At 40.7% G+C, this 18,353-nt stretch overlaps 1 protein-coding gene across 1 annotated transcript in view; it reads right to left on the bottom strand.

Moving 5' to 3' along the window:
- enpep (glutamyl aminopeptidase) overlaps positions 1–18,353 on the bottom strand; it is a 99,588-nt gene that overhangs the window by 31,822 nt on the left and 49,413 nt on the right. The window contains exons 2-6 of the mRNA XM_069926185.1: positions 11,317–11,458; positions 10,878–11,012; positions 9,372–9,492; positions 1,074–1,228; positions 6–119 (exon numbers count right to left, since the gene is read on the bottom strand). Coding sequence (XP_069782286.1) covers positions 6–119; positions 1,074–1,228; positions 9,372–9,492; positions 10,878–11,012; positions 11,317–11,458 — 667 coding nt within the window. The remainder of the gene's footprint in view (positions 1–5; positions 120–1,073; positions 1,229–9,371; positions 9,493–10,877; positions 11,013–11,316; positions 11,459–18,353) is intronic.

Here is an 18,353-nt window from a genome sequence, read left to right as displayed (position 1 = left end):
CTTACCATTAACCAGGAAGGTTGAGAGGCATGTACTCCGATATACTCAAAGAAACTAGCAAATCCTTCATTCAGCCACAAATCATCCCACCAGTCCATGGTGACAAGATTTCCAAACCACTGCAAGGACATAGATGTGAATAAGTTGAATTTCAACATATTTTGGTACAGCAAAATGAAAAACAATTCTGCAGGTCCTTGATGGCTCTCATAACTTTCCATGCAGAAAGGCAGGAGATGTAATCATAATTCAAATTACAAATGGAAATTAAAAAGAAAATGTTCTTCCTTGTTACTCTTTTTCAAAGGGTACTTCTGATTGTGGTATTTTTATTTCTTAGCTTTTTTTAAACAAACTTCAATTTTTATGTGAGGTTAATCATGTTTATTGAAAATAATATGTATGTAGTTCAGGCAACCTTTCACACTGGCCTCAAAATAACAAATAATCTAAAGAAAAGTTGCCTTATGATTTATGCCACGTTCAAGACAATATTTAGGCCTTCCCAATCCATTACCATGCAGTCCTTCTCTTTAACAATGAATTTGTTAATTTCAGTTGTATTGGTGATCATTCAATATTCTTTTTTGTTTTCCTGAGTTTGGTGTGTGGCTCATCAATAAGTTAACCACTGTACCTTGTAGATGCCTCAGCTTGCTCATGGTTATATTCAGATAATCAGCTTCTATAACATGCCTAAACTTCTCAATCTCAGCTATTTCCTTCATCAAGGTTTAAGGTCATGCCTGCCTTATATTTCAGCCAAAGAATATTTTGAACCTTAAGTTTGTTTTTGTTAATTGAATTATACTTTACATTTCTTTGAAGTCAAAGTTGTGTGCATTTACTTTCACAATTGCAATTTATTTTGGAACAGCTTTTCTTAATTAGTGGGGACACAACAATTCCTGACTCACCACTTTACAAATTAGGCAAACATGTCTTGGGGAAGGCACAGATGATATTTATGATGCATCAAGTCTTCAAAGAGATTTCAGTATCCCAGGCTGATGATAAGTTCAACACGAGGAAATGAACATTGCTTTAAAATGAAAATTGCATTCCTACTGTACCTGGTGAACAAGTTCATGGGCAACGACTGTGGCAACCCGTTGCCTATTGTAGGAGGATGATTCGTTAACATCAAATAACAAGTTAGTCTCTCGGTAGGTGATCAGTCCCCAGTTTTCCATTGCACCCGTGCCAAAGTCAGGGATAGCTATCATATCTGCAACGTAGGAGGTAGTATCAAAAAAAATTATATACAGGTGCCCAACCTTTTATCTGGGATCAGCAGGATGACAGTCCCTTTAAGCTTGCCTCCACCTACTGCCTGCTCGATGAGTCGCACTGCTGCCCCTCCCCCTCCTCGCCCTGCCATCTCTCCCCCTCACCACCTGCTCATTAGCCTGAGTCATGGTACCGTCTCTCTCCCCCCCCACCTACCTGAGTTACACTCTCATCTTTCCCCTCTCTCACTCTCCTGCTTGAATTGCACTGCCGTCTCTCCTCCCCCCCCCCCCCACCAATAGCCGTACCAGCACCCTAATAAGGGCCCACTTCTCAGTTCCCCTGCACTGGCATAGTGGTTTCAGTTGTGTGGGATATTATGGATAGCAACAACAGCCATTGATCCCACACTGAGCCGCCGCCAGGCTAACTGAAAGTGCCATGACGCTAGACGAGCATCAGTATATCGCGATTTGAAGGTGCCTATAAATTAGTGGAATGACACGGGATATTCCAACGTGAGTTGAGCAAGGGTCTTTCTCGACAGGTAGGGTATAAAGTAATTATACCACTAATTAGTTATATGGGAGGAATGCACGGGAGTTGAGCGAAGGTCACGTTGAGTCACGTTTGGCACCAAACTTCATCTTTGCTGAGCAATTGTCTTCTACCGAAAAAAAGTTCCGGTTTTTGGAGGTAGCTGTTTTCCAGAATCCTGGATAAAAGGTCAGGCACCTGTACAACCTGTATCCATTTAAACTTAAACAATTGCAAAGGCCCACAAAATATACCAAATACTCCAATGGTTCTCTGGACTTTGTGGCCACTCTCAAGAGTGAGTGACAACATTTTGCTGAGTTGCCACAAAAGGGCAGGTGTTCTGCACACATCCTCAGTGACAAAAAAAGGCATTCCTACCTCCAAGCACTTTTTTTTAAAAAAAAGTGTCCTATGTTTGAGAAAAAAAATGTACCTTATTAATCTCTTACCTTGTGTAGATAAGCAGACATTATTAAAATATGGACAAAATTCTGGCAAAACATAATTCATTTCCTTACCCGATACCCTGTGTAAGATATAGGATTTTTTTTAAGGAGGTCAGTGGTCTCTCAGATGAGAGACTATTTCACCAACAAACAATGTAAGAAAGTTCTTTTGCTGGAATACCTATGCAAAATAATTGTTCCATAAAGGTCTGATCTCTCTTTTATAATTTGTGTGACAGCTTGAGAAATCCCATAACCAGAATGAAAGAAACTAGAATTATTTATTTCTCGGCATGACTCTAATTTAAGTATATTAAGTCTTGCTGGGAATAAAAGCAACCAAAATTTGTGCCAATTTTAAGAACTCTCTACAAGATAGATACAAATGTGAATGAATAATTCAAATGCTCACCTCAATCTTTTTTTAAAAATCTCTATCATGTAATTAAACAAGAACGTCTGCAGAATCGGATTGTAGTTTAATATACAAAAGTGCTTGAGAAATACAGCAGGTCAACGCAACATTCTTTATGGCAAAGAACATTTCGGGCCTATGCCCTTCGTCAAGGGATGAGCAAAGAGCAGGCAGACACTGGAATAAAATGGTGGGGGTGAGGGGCAGAAGGAGGAGCTCAGGCCCACGGGTAAGAGATCATAGATGAATATGGGTGGGAGGGCAGAAGATACAAAAGCTGAGAGTTAATGGTGAGGTGGGGGGAGAGGGGTGGAAGGATTTGGGGAGCTGGAGGAAAAGAGACAGGGGAATAGGAAAAGAGAGAGAATCAAGGGCAGACTCTTTCAGAAACTGAGGTTAATACCATTTGGTTGGAGAGAGCCCAGGCAGAATATTAGTTGCTGTTCCTCCAATATGCAGGTGGCCTAATTTTGGCAGTGAACAAAATGGTTGGCCACCTGGAAGTCCCCGTTATTGAAAGTGCACAATGAAAGGATCTTGCAGTCTGCTCGCCTCAGCCCTGGCCGCCCATAGGCTGGACACCGTACGTGCAGGTACTTAACCAGGTTTCAACCACCCTTTTCTGGCATTCACACTGACTGGTTGACCAGGTCCCACACTGACCTCATCTTCGACAAGGTTGAGATCTTGAATAGCTCTTTTGCTGGATCCCATTGCCTTATCTGGCCTACCACCACTCCTAACTCTTCCCTTTCCCTTCACACCTCTCCCTACTCACCCCTATCTACTTCTCTAAGCTCTCCCTTTCATTCCACCCCCTGTTCACTGACCCTCTCATCTCACCCCCTCAACTCTCCCCTGAGCCCCCAACATTTCACCTCACCGTCAGCACCCAACCCTCCACCTTCAGAAACTCCCTGCACCTCTCCCCTTTGCCACTGTCCTCCACTCCCCGACCTCCCCATCCACAACTCTCTCTGATTTCACTCTCCAATTCCCCATCCCTGCATCCCCCCAACCCTCCACCTCCCCCCCATCACCCTAGTCCTCCCTCCCCTGACACCCTACATCCCTGTCTCATCCCTGCCAAGTCTTTACTTTCTCCTCTGGCTTTTCCTCTCAGAGATGGAATGTTCCTTGTTCCATACTCAGTAGAGACATCACTTTCATCCCCCTTTGCCCACACTGTTACATACCGAGGAAACCTGGGACTATTTTATGCTAGAGCATGAACACCAACACTGTAAGAGCCACATCATACTTGAGAGTGGTCTATGGGTGGTGAGGGAAGCAACAGCAGTGACTCCAACACTGACGCTCGATATCGAAACAATACTCCTCCTTGAGACTTCCAAGAAAGGGAAGGGAGGAAAAAATAGATTGCACACCATGATCCAAGTGAAAAGAAACATCAGAAGCAAACCAACAATATTCAACTTGAAAATAAAGCTGGACACTGGATCACAAAGCAGCATCCTCTGGCTCAGACTGTACCATCAGATGTTCCCTGAGAAAGGCACACTAGAAGCCATAAATCTCACTCTCTCAGCCTATGGAGGCCCCATGATTAAACAATTAGGAAAAGTCTAAATAAAAGGTAGACATAAAGGAAAGAGCATCATATGCACATTCTTCGTGGTTGATGCTGACAGACCAGCAATCCTAGGCCTGAATAGTTGTCAGGAATTACAGCTAATCTCTGTAAGCAATGAGATCAGGGAGAAGAAAATGTCCAAGAGGATCAATAGCGACACCCCACTTGAGAAACACCCTCTAATCACAAATAAGGCCGAGTTTATGAACATGTACCCTTAATGCTTTGATGATAGTTGCTTTGGAAATTTCAAATACCACATAACCATAGACCCAGAAAGCAAACTAACAATGCATGCTCCATGGAAGGTGCCAATAGAGCTGAAACCAAGGCTAGAGCAGGAGCTCGAAGAAATGGAAGAAAAACAAATGATAGCAAAAGTGGTCGAGCCGAATGACTGGGTGAATTCCATTGTAATAAAGGAAAAACTGAATGGCCACCTGGAGATATGTCTGGACCCCAAAGACTTAAACCAAGCAATCAAGAGGTTACTATCCAACACCAATGCTGGAAGACATCACTTCTGCATTAGCGGGATCAAAAATCTTTAGCAAACTATATGCAAAGAGTGAATCTGGATGAAAAATCGACACTGCTCACAACGTTCAATACTCCATTCAGCCGGTACAAGTTCTTGCATCTACCTTTTGGCCTAAAGATGAGCCAAGACATCTTCCAACAAAAGATAGAGGAGATCTAAAGGGCATGCAAAGGTGCTGTCGGTGCAGACGACATCCAGGTCTTTGGTGGAGACCTTCACCTACACGAAGCCATCAAGATAACAAGAGGGGCCGGCATCAAACTCATTGCAGACAAATGCACCATTAAGGAGAAGGAGTGCCAATTCTTCGGAATGGTGTACACACCTAATGGGGTCCGGCCAAGTCCAGAGAAGGTAACCAGCCATTGCTGAAATGGAACACCCAAAGGACATAAAGGAACTAAGAAGCTTCCTTGGCCTGGTCCAGTACATGAGTTCCTTCACCCCACACATGTCAGACCATACAGCCAACCTCAGAGAGTTGCTGAAAGAGGATGTGGAGTTTCAGTGGTCACCATCGCATCAATGAAATTTCAACAAGCATAAGGAAGTGGTCTGCAGAGAAATAGAACTGAGCTACTGCGACAGAAAAAAAAAGCTGTCACATTACAAGTAGATGCTTCCATCGGAGGCCTTGGGGCAGCATTGGTCCAGGAATGAAAGCTTTAGCTCAAAAGCCCTGACAACAGCAGAGACCCGAAATACCAATATCGAAAGGGCACTGTTGGCAGTCAAATATGGATGTGAAAAATTCCACAAATTCCTTTACGGGAGACAGTTTGTGGTAGAGAGTGATCATCGCCTTCTGGAACACATCCAGAAAAAGAACCTCAGCATGGCACCAGCCAGATTACAGAGGCTACTCCTTCGGCTCCAATGTTATGACGTCAACTTGAAGTACAGTCCAGGGAAGGAAATGGTGCTGGCTGATGCCTTGTCACATCTTTCCCCAAACAAAAAATACGAAATGAAAGACACTGAGATCAAGGTACATCATCTCGTCAGTGTGATCAGCAACAAAAACTAAACCTGATTAAAGAAGAAACTGCAAAGGACGAGATGCTACAGCTGCTCTCGCAACAGTGACACAGGGATGGCCAGAAAGGATAGAACAGGTGCAGCCTACAACAAGTTAGTATTGGTCTGTCAGGGATGACATATCCCTGGAGAATGGTGTACTGCTGGCAGGGTCTCGGCTGATAATACCAGAGACAATGCAGAAAGAAATTCTCCAGAAAATACACCAAGGCCACATGGGAATGGAGAAATACAAACTCAGAGCAAAGTCAGCAGTTTTCTGGACAGACATGTATAAGGACATCGAAAAAATGGTGGCTACAACTCAACAAAAGGAAAAGATGATTCCTGCTGAACTACCTGCCAGTCCATGGCACACTGTGGGAGCAGACCTAATCATAGAAAACCAAGAGTGGTATCTTATTGTGTCCTGCTACTACAAATTCCCCTTCATTAGGAAAGTGAAGGACCTGAGAGCACCATCCATCACTGGTGCAGTAGGAGTGCTCTTCATGAAACAGGGGATACCCTACCAAGTGATATGTGACAATAGGTCCCAATTCACATCGTGTGAATTCAGAGAAAATGCAGCACAATATGGGTTCACCATCACTACATCATCACCACATTTCTTCAAGAGCCAAGGATTCATTGAGAGGCATGTACAGACAATTAAATGCACTTTCACTAAGTGTTGAGAAACAAAAGAAGTCCCTTACCTTGCTCTTCTGTTACTGCAAGCAACATCCTTGAGGGCCGACATCAAGACCCCGACAGAGCTTCTGAATGGCAGAAGGTACAAGACAACCTGCCAAGCAAAATCTGCCCACCAGATGACCAAGAGGAAATAAGAAAGTTGACTAACATACAAGAGGAAAGTCATCAACATTATAATAAACATGCACAAACACTACCAGAACTCTTCAGAGGGCAGCATGTGCATGTTCAAGTGCCAGGGATAAAAACCTGGGGTCCAGCAAAGATTGTTAGAGAGGCTGAGACGTCAAGGTCATACATCATTGAGACAGAATCTGGCAGGCAGCTGAGACGAAACAGGATCCACATTCGTCCAACACCAGATCTGACATGGAAAGCGCCAGAAGCATCAGCATCTTCTGTAATTCCAACAACTTGTGAGGGAATGCAAGGCCAAACCCTAACTAACAACACACCAATGACTGCATAGCAAGAAGCAGGAGCACCATAGAACCAAACAGTTGCAACAAAGTCTACAAGGTGGAGAAGCAACATCCTACCACCAGTGTAATTCCGCTGAAAAGAATATAGAACTGCAAATGTGTGAATAGTTAATTCTTAATTGCAAGTGTAGATAAAGAAGCAGTAATGATTTATTTTTAAGAAATTTTAAATTTTAATATTTTTATAATTTTTTTTAAAGAAGGAGGGATGTTATATACTGAGATAACCTGGGACTATTTTATGCTAATACATAAATACTAACATTGTAAGAGCCACATCACACTTGACTGGTACATGTGCGATAAGAGACATTGTATCTATACACGACCCAGTACCCGGATGTGAGTAAAGAAATGTGTTGTTAAACTTACAATTCTTTCTGGTGTTTATTAAGACCTCCGATGGTACAACTCAGACACAACACACACCTCAATGAGTTCCATGCACGCCACAATGCCAAACTCTTCTTCTGTTGTTCCAATCTCTCTGCCTACTTCTTCCACCAGGATTCTCCACCCTGAGTTCTACCTCCTATGCAAGATCCACAAACCCAATTGTATTGATAGAACCAGTTTCCATGTGCTCCTACTGAACTGGTATCATCTTACCTTGATTCCATTTTTCTCCTCTGGTCCAGTCCTTCCCTACATCTATGCTATCTCACATGCCCTCCATCACTTCAACAACTTCCAGTTCCCTGAACTAGACTGTCTAATTTTCACCATGGATGTCCATTCTCTGTAAACCTCCATTCCATACTGAGGGACTCAAAGCCCTCAGTTTATTTTACAACCATCCCCGTCCTCTGTCTGGCAGAACTTGCTCTCAATCTCAATAACATCTCCTTTGACTCATCCCACTTTCTCCAAATTAAATGGTAGTCATGGGTACCCACATGGGCCCAAGCTATGCCTGCCTTTTTGTTGGCCATGTGGAACAAACCATCCTACAAGCCAACACAAGCAGGATTCCTCAACATTGACAACAACATTGGTGCTGACTTATGCACCCAGGCTGAGCACATAAATTTTATCCACATTGCTGCCAACTTTCACCCCAACTTCAAATTAACCTGCTCCATCTCTGGCAACACACTCCAATTTCTTGATCTTTCCGACTCCATCTCTAGAGATAAACTCTCTACAGACATTTTCTAAAAACTCATCAACTCCCATAGTTATCTTGGCTTCATCTCTTTCCAAACTAACCCCTGTAAAGATTCTATTCCTTTCCCTCAATTCCTCCATCTCCAATGCATCTGCTCCCAGGAGGAGGTCTTCCATTCCTCATTCTTCAAAAGCCTCGATTTCCCCTCTACCACCATCAACTCAGCCCTTACTTGCATCTCCTCTATTTCTCACACATCTGCCCTGGGCCCCTTGAATCCAGGATTCCCCATGTTCTCACCTAACACCCCACCAGACTCCACATCCAACATATCATCTCCACAATTTCTGCCCCCATAATGTGATCCCACCACCATCTTCCCCTCTCCTGCAGTCTCCACCTTCCATCAATGGTTCCCTTGTCCATACATCCCTTCACATTATTTGATTTCTTGGTACTTATTCCTGTGACTGCAGAAAATACTACACTTGCACCTACACCCCCTCCCTCACCAGCATTCGGGGCCCCAAGCAGACTTTCCAAGTGAAGCAACCCTTATGAATTGTCAAGTGACATCTACTGCATCCAGCAATCCTGTTGTGGCCTCCTCTAACTCGGAGAGACCAGACGCAAACTGGGAGATCAATTCGTTGACCACTTTTTCTCAGTCTGCTGATATAGTGGGGACCTCCACATGGCCAAGCATTTCAATTTTGTGCGCCTCTCTCATGCCGATATGTCTGCCCATGGCCTAATGGACTGTAAAACCAAGACCACCCATAAATTGGAGGAACCACACCTAATGTTCTATCTGAACACTCTCTAAATGGATGGTATTAACATTGGCCTCTCCAGTTTCAGTCAGGTCCATCCCTTCTCTCTCTCTCTCTCTCTCTTTCCTTGTCCCTCTCATCCCCTTTCATCTCCATACAGAGAGCTGTCCCCTTCCCCATAACATTCTAGGGCTTTCATTTCTGCCCTCTCACCCATACCCACATGACCACTTGCCTTTGGGCCTGTGCTCCTCCCCCGGTCCCTAACCCACCATTTTATTGAGGCACCTGTCTGCTTTTTGTTCACATCTTGACGAGGGGCCCAGGTCTGAATCGTTGGTCAAGTATCTTTGCCATAAAGAAAGCTGTGTGACCTGCTGGGTTTCTCCAGCACTTTTGTGTATTAAATTTCATCATGAAAGTTTGCTGGCTTAAAATGATCAGCTGTGTTCTTTCTAATTATGTAACCATTTGCAATAAAAACCAACAAAATTGCTGCAACATTTACCTAGTTTCGGAAGAGCATAACTTATATTGAAATACTCTTCAAAGTAGTCAAATACTGTTTTCATGACATCTGCTGCAAACATTGCTGTATGACGTTGTTGAGGTTGGACATATATCCTAAGCTGAAAAATGTATGACAAAGTTTAATTAAACAGACATGGCATTACAGAATTCAATTTGTTCAGAGTAAATCTTGCATCATTCAATATAGATTTATTTTTAAATGTTTTCTGCCTTTCCCATGCCACTCTCTAAACTCTCTACTCATCCCAGGGTCAGTTCACAGCTGACACTTTCTGACATTTCAACTAATTTGACGCTCTTCATAAATAGACTGGTAAAGTGAGTTCAGGAAGATTATTTTAGCATGGGAGCTACAAGGCCAGGTTTGATTCTAATCTTAAATTTATGTTTTATTACATGACACAATTAGTGCAGCAGTTCAAATCTGACACTATCTGTAAAGAGTTTCTACATTCACCCTGGGTCTGTGTGGGTTTCCTCCAGGTGCCTCCCACTCTTCAAAAACAGTACAGGGGTTGTAGGCCAATTGGGTGTAATTGATCAGCACAGGCATGTGGGCTGGAAGGACCAATTACCATGCTGTACATCTAAATTTTAAAAAATATATAATCTGATCTGAATATTAGTATTAAAGAACATTATACCAGAGAAACAGACCCTTTAGCCCTTCTAGTCAGTGCCAAACTATTTTCCTGCACAGTTATAATTGATTTTAATTTTTTTTAATATATATGAGCTCCACCCAGTCCATAGCCTTCCAAAAACCCTCCCATCCATGCACCTGTCCAAATTCTTCTTAAATATTGAAATTGAGCCTGCATTCACCACTTCAGCTGGCAGCTTGTTTCACACCCCCACCCCTCTCTGTGTGATGTTTCCCCTCATGTTCCCCCCCAAACTTTTACCCTTTCACCCTTAACCCAAAAACCCATGTCCTCTGGTTTGTATCTCAGTGGAAAAAGCCTACCTACATTTATTCTGTCCATACCCCTCAATTTTAAATACCTCTATCAAATTTCCCCTCATTCTTCTATGCTCCTGAGAATATTGATCAGTGTCAAATTTATGAATGACTTTCTAGGAGTAGAAATCTTGGCAGATCATCCCTCCTCAATCAAAAGCACTATGGCCACATGTATAATCTCAACTACTAAGTTCATTCTAGTTTAGGTTTGTTGAGACTGAAAATGAAACTTCTAACTTTTCCCATCTGTATGACTGAGCTCTGATGATGTTTGGAGAATCACTTTGAATACCAACAATGCACCAAATATGCTTCGACATCATCAACATTATCTGCAATATAGTTACAGTAACACAAGTTATCAGTGACAATTTTTCATTTAAGTGCTTTACAGGAATTACAATGCAAAATCAAAAGAACTGGGTGGGAGAACAGCACAAGGATCATTCTTATTTTACACATCAATAAATATTTTGGCATAAAAACACTATCTCTGTTGCAAAATGTTAAATTACTCACGGGGATATTATTGGCTTTTGAGATTTTTTCCACATAGTCAAATTGATGAACAGCAAAACAAACCAAATAAGTACTCATCCTAACAGATTTTTTAAAGGTTGCTTTTTTCAGGCCATTACTCAGGTTTTCTTCATTCTGCAAGACACATTGAGAGTTATTTATAATCAATTATTCCTGTACCACCAATACACATCTGTTCCCTTTGTTTTATTATTTTTTTTGTACTTTATATATCGACTTAAGTCCTTCTCTATAAGATAGCTCGGATGATAAAAGGTAGTAAAATATTAAGGTTGGCTACTTGCCATTTAAAAAAAATCAAGATCAGAATCTAACCTCCCAAACCCTCCCACTCCATCATCCCTACATTAACCCATCTGACTTTGCAATTCTCAGTCTCATGACAGAGCTGGTTTTAATTTGAGTGCAATATAATTACCTCAACTGGCATGTTTGAAAGCACTTGATAAGGTTCACTGTATATTAAAGAAATGGTGTATGTCGCTTTTTTGTTGGGTTCGTCGAAACAAGGGAACGTTTTCCGTGCATCTGTGGGTTCGTGGTCAGTGGCCGCAATGCTCCTGTTAGTGCGACATTATTTTATGGAGAGTTGAACATAAATAATGAACTTCGACAGAATAATCCACAATTTATTAAAAAAATCACTCTGATAATTTATATTTCTCCATTTGTTTCTGATCATCTGCTGCTGTCATCACAAAACACAGGTCATGAGGAAATTGAAAACCCATTTCCAATAAAAAATAAATTTGTCCTGCAAGTGTAAGGAATTTCTTCTCTCGTAAATAACTCTGTGGATAACCAAACTCCCACTGCATATCCTGTAAACAAACTATTCAATATATATAATAAATATAACAAAAACATTTTTTTTTGTATTAAATATTATATACACTTGGTACTTCAATGGTTGAATGAATTTAGCCAATACCAATAACAAAGGCAACAAAAGCTTATAACTTTGAGGCAAAGGGTCACATTTTCATTGCAAACATCTGTCCAAACAATAAATGAAAACTTACCCTTATTTTATTTGACTAATGGTGTTCATGAGCCAGCACAGTGGCGTAGCTAGGGGAGGTGCAGAGGGAGTGACCAAAAGCAGAGCCATCCCCCCCCCACCACCCCAACCCTGCCACCACCACTCCGAAACCGCTGAAAGACCAGTGTGGCCTGCTACTCGACAACTGACTCACCATCTGGCATGGTGTCGTGGCTCCTTTTACGTGCTCGCTCTCCCTATCGTCATGTTAGAACCTGGCTATGCCCCTGGTGCCGCATAGAGCATGATTACATGATGGACACATATGTATATCATTTCTCTGGTGGATGCAGTTCATTGCCATGCTGGGAAACATTTTCAATATAATTTAACAAAGGATTTGCTCACAAAGTAATGGAACCTAAAGTAAAGGAGACTAAAGAGCAGTCTTTATTCAAGGTATCTGCCTTATTTTTTGACTGGTGCGACAATTCCAATTTTCCTGATCCAAAGCACTGCACCCAATTTCTTTGTGTCTCAAAATGGCATTCATCTTTATTATAATGTCCCCTTTATACCTCTGATCATTTAGAAACAAACACAAAAACTCATAATAGGATAATCCCTCTGTGTAATCACTGTGCCAGAACATGGTGTTTCATTCAGTTATTTTGTTTGCTTTGTTAATAAAATACACTGAGTAAGCAGTAAACAACAGAGAATGTGTATTTTTAGTTCCCGATGCCAATTTCTGCTCGGCATAATTGTTTCTCTTGCTATTGGCATCTGTTACACAAATTTACTATATCAAAACATGGATTAATTTTTAAAATACTAATATACACAACCTTGTTCCATATGACTCTCTTTAGACATTCACTTCTGTACACAATCTGACCTTTTTTTAAAAATGGGAATTAACTTTCTCCATGTTATTGAGTATGATTGCATGAAAGGAATAATAATTGTATTCAATTGAAAACAGAATTACATGTGCTTTTCACATGCACTTTTTAATCTCTCCAAAATCTGATGAGGTGAGACTTCATTTAGCTGTTTTACAGAACACAAATTTACAGAAGGACGGTTATGATCAGATTCACTTCATTCCATCACTACATTGTTTTATGTATTCCAGCCAAAATTTTGGCCAGATTGAATTCTGGTCATACAGCATGGAGTCAGGCTCTTCGGCCCAATTTGCCCATGCTAAGCAAAATGCCCCATTCACTCAAGTCCCACCTGTCTGTGTTTGGCCCATAACTCTCTAAATCCATCCTAGTTATGTACCAGTCCATTTTTTCCCTTGAACATTGCAATAGTACCTTCCTTAACCACCTCCTTCAGCAGCCCATTCCATGCACCCAACACCCTCTGTGAAAAAAAAAAGTTACCCCTCAGATTCCCATTGAATCTCTCCCTCTCACTTTAAACCTGGTGTTTGGTCTTAAAGCATTTTAACAGTTAATGAGGATTGCTTACAATAATAGATTTTTAAAAAAATCTACATTGCAAACTCATTTTTGGCTGAAAGTAGGGTTAAAGAGCAATACAGCATAGAATCATGTCCTTTGGCCCAATTCATCCATGCTGACCATGGTGGGTTCCTATTAATCCCATTTGCCTGCATTTGGCCCTTATCCCTCTATCTACATACCTGCCTAAATATATTTTGAATGTTGTAATTATTTCCTCCCCTACCACTTCCTCTGGCAGCTTATTCCATATATCCACCAATCCCTCTGTGAAGAACTTGCTTCTCAGGCACCCTATCCATAAATATCCTGAAAGAAGTTCTGAATGAAAAGCATAGAATATTACAGCCCAGCCCCTTCAACCCATGTTGTTGTGCCAACCCATGTAAACTTAATCCACTACAATCTAATCCTTCTCTACCTCACACTAATCACCCTCTATTTTTCTAAGATCCATGTGTCTTTTGAATGTCCCTATTGTACCAGCCTTCACCAACACTCCAGCAATACATTTTGTTACCTTAATTACCAGAAAGCTATCAATCTATGTTGTGAAAAAAACTCAACAACTGAGCCTCCCACAGATCCTCAGGAAGAGAATTCCCAAGATTCACCCAAGAAATTTCTCATCTTCTGTCATTTATTTCTGAGATTATGATCCCCGGTTCTCAACTCCTCAGAGAGAGGAAATATTCTCACTTTATCCAAGCCTGTCAAGTCCCAGATTTTTATTTTATGCATCAATTAGTTATAAAGGCCAACATGGCCTGTTTCCGCTCCATAAATGGTTATATGGTTATATTCTCATTTTCTAAACTCTGGAATATAAAAGCTTAAAAATTCTCAATCTCCCTTCACAAAAACCAACCAACCCTGAAACTAGAGAATTTCAGGCAATTTCCTCTGTGGCAAGTATATTGTTAAGACCAAAACTGTACATCTTGTATTACAGCAGTAAGTCTTCTTTTCCCTTGCAATCAAAGCCTCTCATAATGAAGTCTAACGAACTTTTTATCTTCCTAACTGCACGATCAATCAGCACATTGGCTTTTGGTGACTTTATAAACACACCAAGTTTGCTTTAAACATCAACATTACTCAATCTCTCTCTAAAATACCTTGTTTGTTTTTTTTTGTTTTCTCTGCTAAACCTTGTACTTTTCCATCTGCCGTGTTTTAATCCACTCTGCGGCTTTGTGGATGTGACACCTAAAACTGATTAGTCATAATACAATCTCACTCAGAAATGCGATACTAGAGACACACGAGAGACAGAAGATGGTGAAATCTGGAGAAACAAACAATCTGCTGGAAGATATCTTCAAGTTGGGAGATAAAGATTAGTCAATTTTGCTCATGAAGCATTCCATCCTGAAAAATTGACCATTGTTTTTCTCTCATTGATGCTACACAACCTTCTAAGGTTCGTCCAGTGAATTGTTTGTTGCTGGAAATATACTTGCTTTCTTCATCCAAATCTGTGATACTGATTGTGTCTAGCAGGGGCTCAAGAACAAATGCCTGCAGCACCCCCTTAAATAAGAGCTTACAAAAGATCAATTGTTCCCAGTCTTTGCATTTGGGCTAGTAACCCAATGCTCTCTTTTTCATGTGGACATTATTGCCCAATCTCCTAAGGCAACTAGTCAAAAACCTCTGAAAATCTAAATAGACAACAACCAATAGTTTTCTATCCTTGATTCTACAAGTTGCATCCTTAAAATATTCCAACTGATTAGTCAAACACAATTTCCACTACAGATTCTACTCAATCCTATCATTATTAATTCCAGCATTTTCTCTGCAATTCTCATCCACCTAAAAAAGATAAGTTGTCTGCCTCAGTTTAAAAAAAATAATTGTATCATGTTTACTACTCTCCAGTCTACAGGAACAATTAATTACTGAATCTTGTGGATTTTGGAAGAAAACTGGAACATCCCCCACCCTATAGTTCAGGTTATACAGTACTCGTACAATCAGATGACAATACATTTGACTTGACGTGATTGTAGTTGCCTCCTTCAAAATCTGTGCTGTGTGGATCATTGTGTCCTTAAATTCATTAACTGTTAGTCTTATCAACTCCTCATTCTTGCTATACCCTTGGATCTCTAATAGACTGGCTGTTCTTTTCCACTAACACAGCCACAAGGTGGCTGTTCAATTCCTCTACCATTTTCTAATTTCCCATTGAATGTTCTCCTGTCTCTGGAAAGGACCCATATTTTCCTTGTCAACCTTCGGTTTTATATACCTATAGAAGTTTTTGCAGTTCCTATTTATTTTTCTTGCCAGTATACTTTCAGGATCTTATCATGTTTTAATCAAATTCTGAGTTTTCCTTTGCTGAGTTTTAACATACTCTTTATCCTCAGGCCTATTGCTATTTCTAGTGATTTTATCATTCTCTTCCTTTCTTTCATTCTCACTGCCACTCCAGTCCCTGTTGCTTGAGTGGAACTCCTATCGTGAGTTTGCCAACAGTCCCGAGAAATCTTTACACCAGTCCCAATGCTGGGCTGTAATGTTCATTGGGAAACACATGCAAAGATCAGATGGACCACGATGGAAGCTCTGGCTGAAAATCCATACTCCACTGAATTCACTGTCTGTCAAATTGCTCAGTTGCATCCTTAAAATATTGTGATGGCAGGCCCAGTATGAGGCATCAAAAGATGAAACACTCAGGGAACTGAGACCTGGATGCAGGGTTATGCTATGTCCAATTCTCAGCTTGATATGGATTTGCTGGCACATGTCCGTCATGAGATACCACTGGGATATTAATGCACACAGGTTCTTCACTGTATATAGCACAAGGATACAGTAATGTTGGGTACTGGTACAATACTGGCGAGTACATCCCTGCCCTGCAAAACATTGGAGCCCTGTATCAGTGGATATAGCCTGTTACAGCATATCCCTGGCATTTAATCCTCTTGGACACAGGTCCATCATTATATAACTTTGCTCTATTGGACTGTGAATTGTTGGTCAAGCACTGTACATCCTAGATAGCCCCGAGTTACAGTATTATAAGCAACAAAAGTAGCAAGTGGACCAGTGTTGGGAAGGAATTGGAGCAGTGAGGGGACAGTAGAGTAGTGAGGATCATGTATTTGCGTATTTGAACAATCAAGTATATCAGTGTTTGGTAAAGTATGGTTTCCTGAGAGTGTCCCTTGGATTTGGTTTGTATTACAACACTATTTACAAATTTACTCACAATACCACAGTACCAGGCTCTATGATAAGGGGTGAGGGGTCAGTGTACAGGAGGGAGATTGAAAACTTGGCAGAATGATGTACTAACAACAACCTTTTATTCAATGTCACCTCACCAAAACCAAGGAGCTGATGGTAGACTTCATGAAAGGAAAACTACTGGGGGCTCAGAGGTGTAGAGGGTGAGGAAAATTAAATTCTTGGATATCACCAGCCCAGAGGAGCTTTGCTGGATCCAACACCTTAAGGACATTTTAAAGAAAGCACGTCAGAGCCTCTACTTCCTCAGGAGTTTGCCGAAGTTCAGCATGACATTGCAAACCTTGGCAAACTTCTACAGAGGTGTGGTGGAAAATGTGCTACCGGCTGCATCATGATTTGGTATGGGGCACCAACACCTCTCATCTGAAAGCACTGCAAAAGATAGTGGACACAGCCCAGGACATCACAGGCAAAACTCTCCTCACCATCGAGAAATCCACAAAGAAACACTGCCATTTGAGAGCAGCAGCAATCAAGGATCCACACCACCCAGGCCTTGTCCTGTTATCACTGCTGCCAGAAGGAAAGAGGTATGGGTGCCGCAAGACTTGTACCACCAGGTTCAGGAACAGTTGCTACCCCTCCACCATCAGACTCTTCAACAGACTATTAGAGATCTATTTAAGGACTGTTACTTTGCACATTATTTATTAGCGAATATTTATTTTTTCCTGTATTTCAATTTTGTTTATATTTCTTTCTTTGTTTACCTGTCCCTCTTTGGCCTACACATCTTTCTTGTGTACAATTTACAGTTACTGATAAGTAGATCCAGAGGAAAATGAATCTCTGGGCTGTATGTGATGTCATGTATGAATGCTGTCAATAAACTTTCTTTGAACTTTGTCCTGTAAATCCAGCCTTGGCCAGAAAAAAAAATCAAAATGCAATGCGAGAGAACATTGATTTCCACAGTAAACATTTTAAACAATCACTGAAATATTGAACTAACTTTCATGGTGCAGTCTGTCCATATCTTTATTTACCTCTAAGAGTGTACTATATTGTTAATGTAGCTACTGAGAGATAAAGATTATCTCAATAAAAGCATTTTCAACATCCCTGGCTCCATGAGATAACTGGGGTAACCCATAACATTAGACACGCAAACCCAAAAAAGTCTACAAAAAACATGATTGAAAGAAGGATAAATTAATTTCCGTCATTCTCTTTGATTTCATGCATTTTATTTGAATATGTTTTTATTGTTGTTCCATGGTGATTGACTGCAGCCTATGTTGCTCTCTGCTAACAGTCAACCATTACTGACGAGAATGTAATCTATAATGTTTACTGTAATAAGATGAAAGATTTTATTGCGTATCTCATTTGAAGTTACTCTGCAAACAGTGACGTGATTCTGAAAGGTAATTTAATTGCCTAACTTCATTGTGATAAATCACCTATGAAAACTCATTCACATTCAGGTTTCCATTACATAATAGGTTATAATACTAAATTCTTTAAATTTATCATTCAAACTTGAGATTATTACATTTTTGAAATTATTACCAATATGCATGCACTTATAGCAATTGAATGTGTTTACATCAGTGGTTCTCAACCTTTTTCTTTCCACTCACATACCACTCTAAGTAATCCCTATGCCACAGATGTTCTATGATTAGTAAGAGAGGTTTAAGGTGGTATGTGAGTGGAAAGAAAAAGTTTGAAAGCCACTGTTTGAATTGTACCTAAATAACTCGTTATATGCATGGTTTCATAACT

Source organism: Narcine bancroftii, chromosome 3, assembly GCF_036971445.1.
Source record: "Narcine bancroftii isolate sNarBan1 chromosome 3, sNarBan1.hap1, whole genome shotgun sequence".
NCBI classification, from domain to species: Eukaryota; Metazoa; Chordata; class Chondrichthyes; order Torpediniformes; family Narcinidae; genus Narcine; species Narcine bancroftii.
The sequence above is the reverse complement of the archived record's forward strand: the minus strand, read 5'-3'. Positions and strand labels throughout refer to the sequence as shown.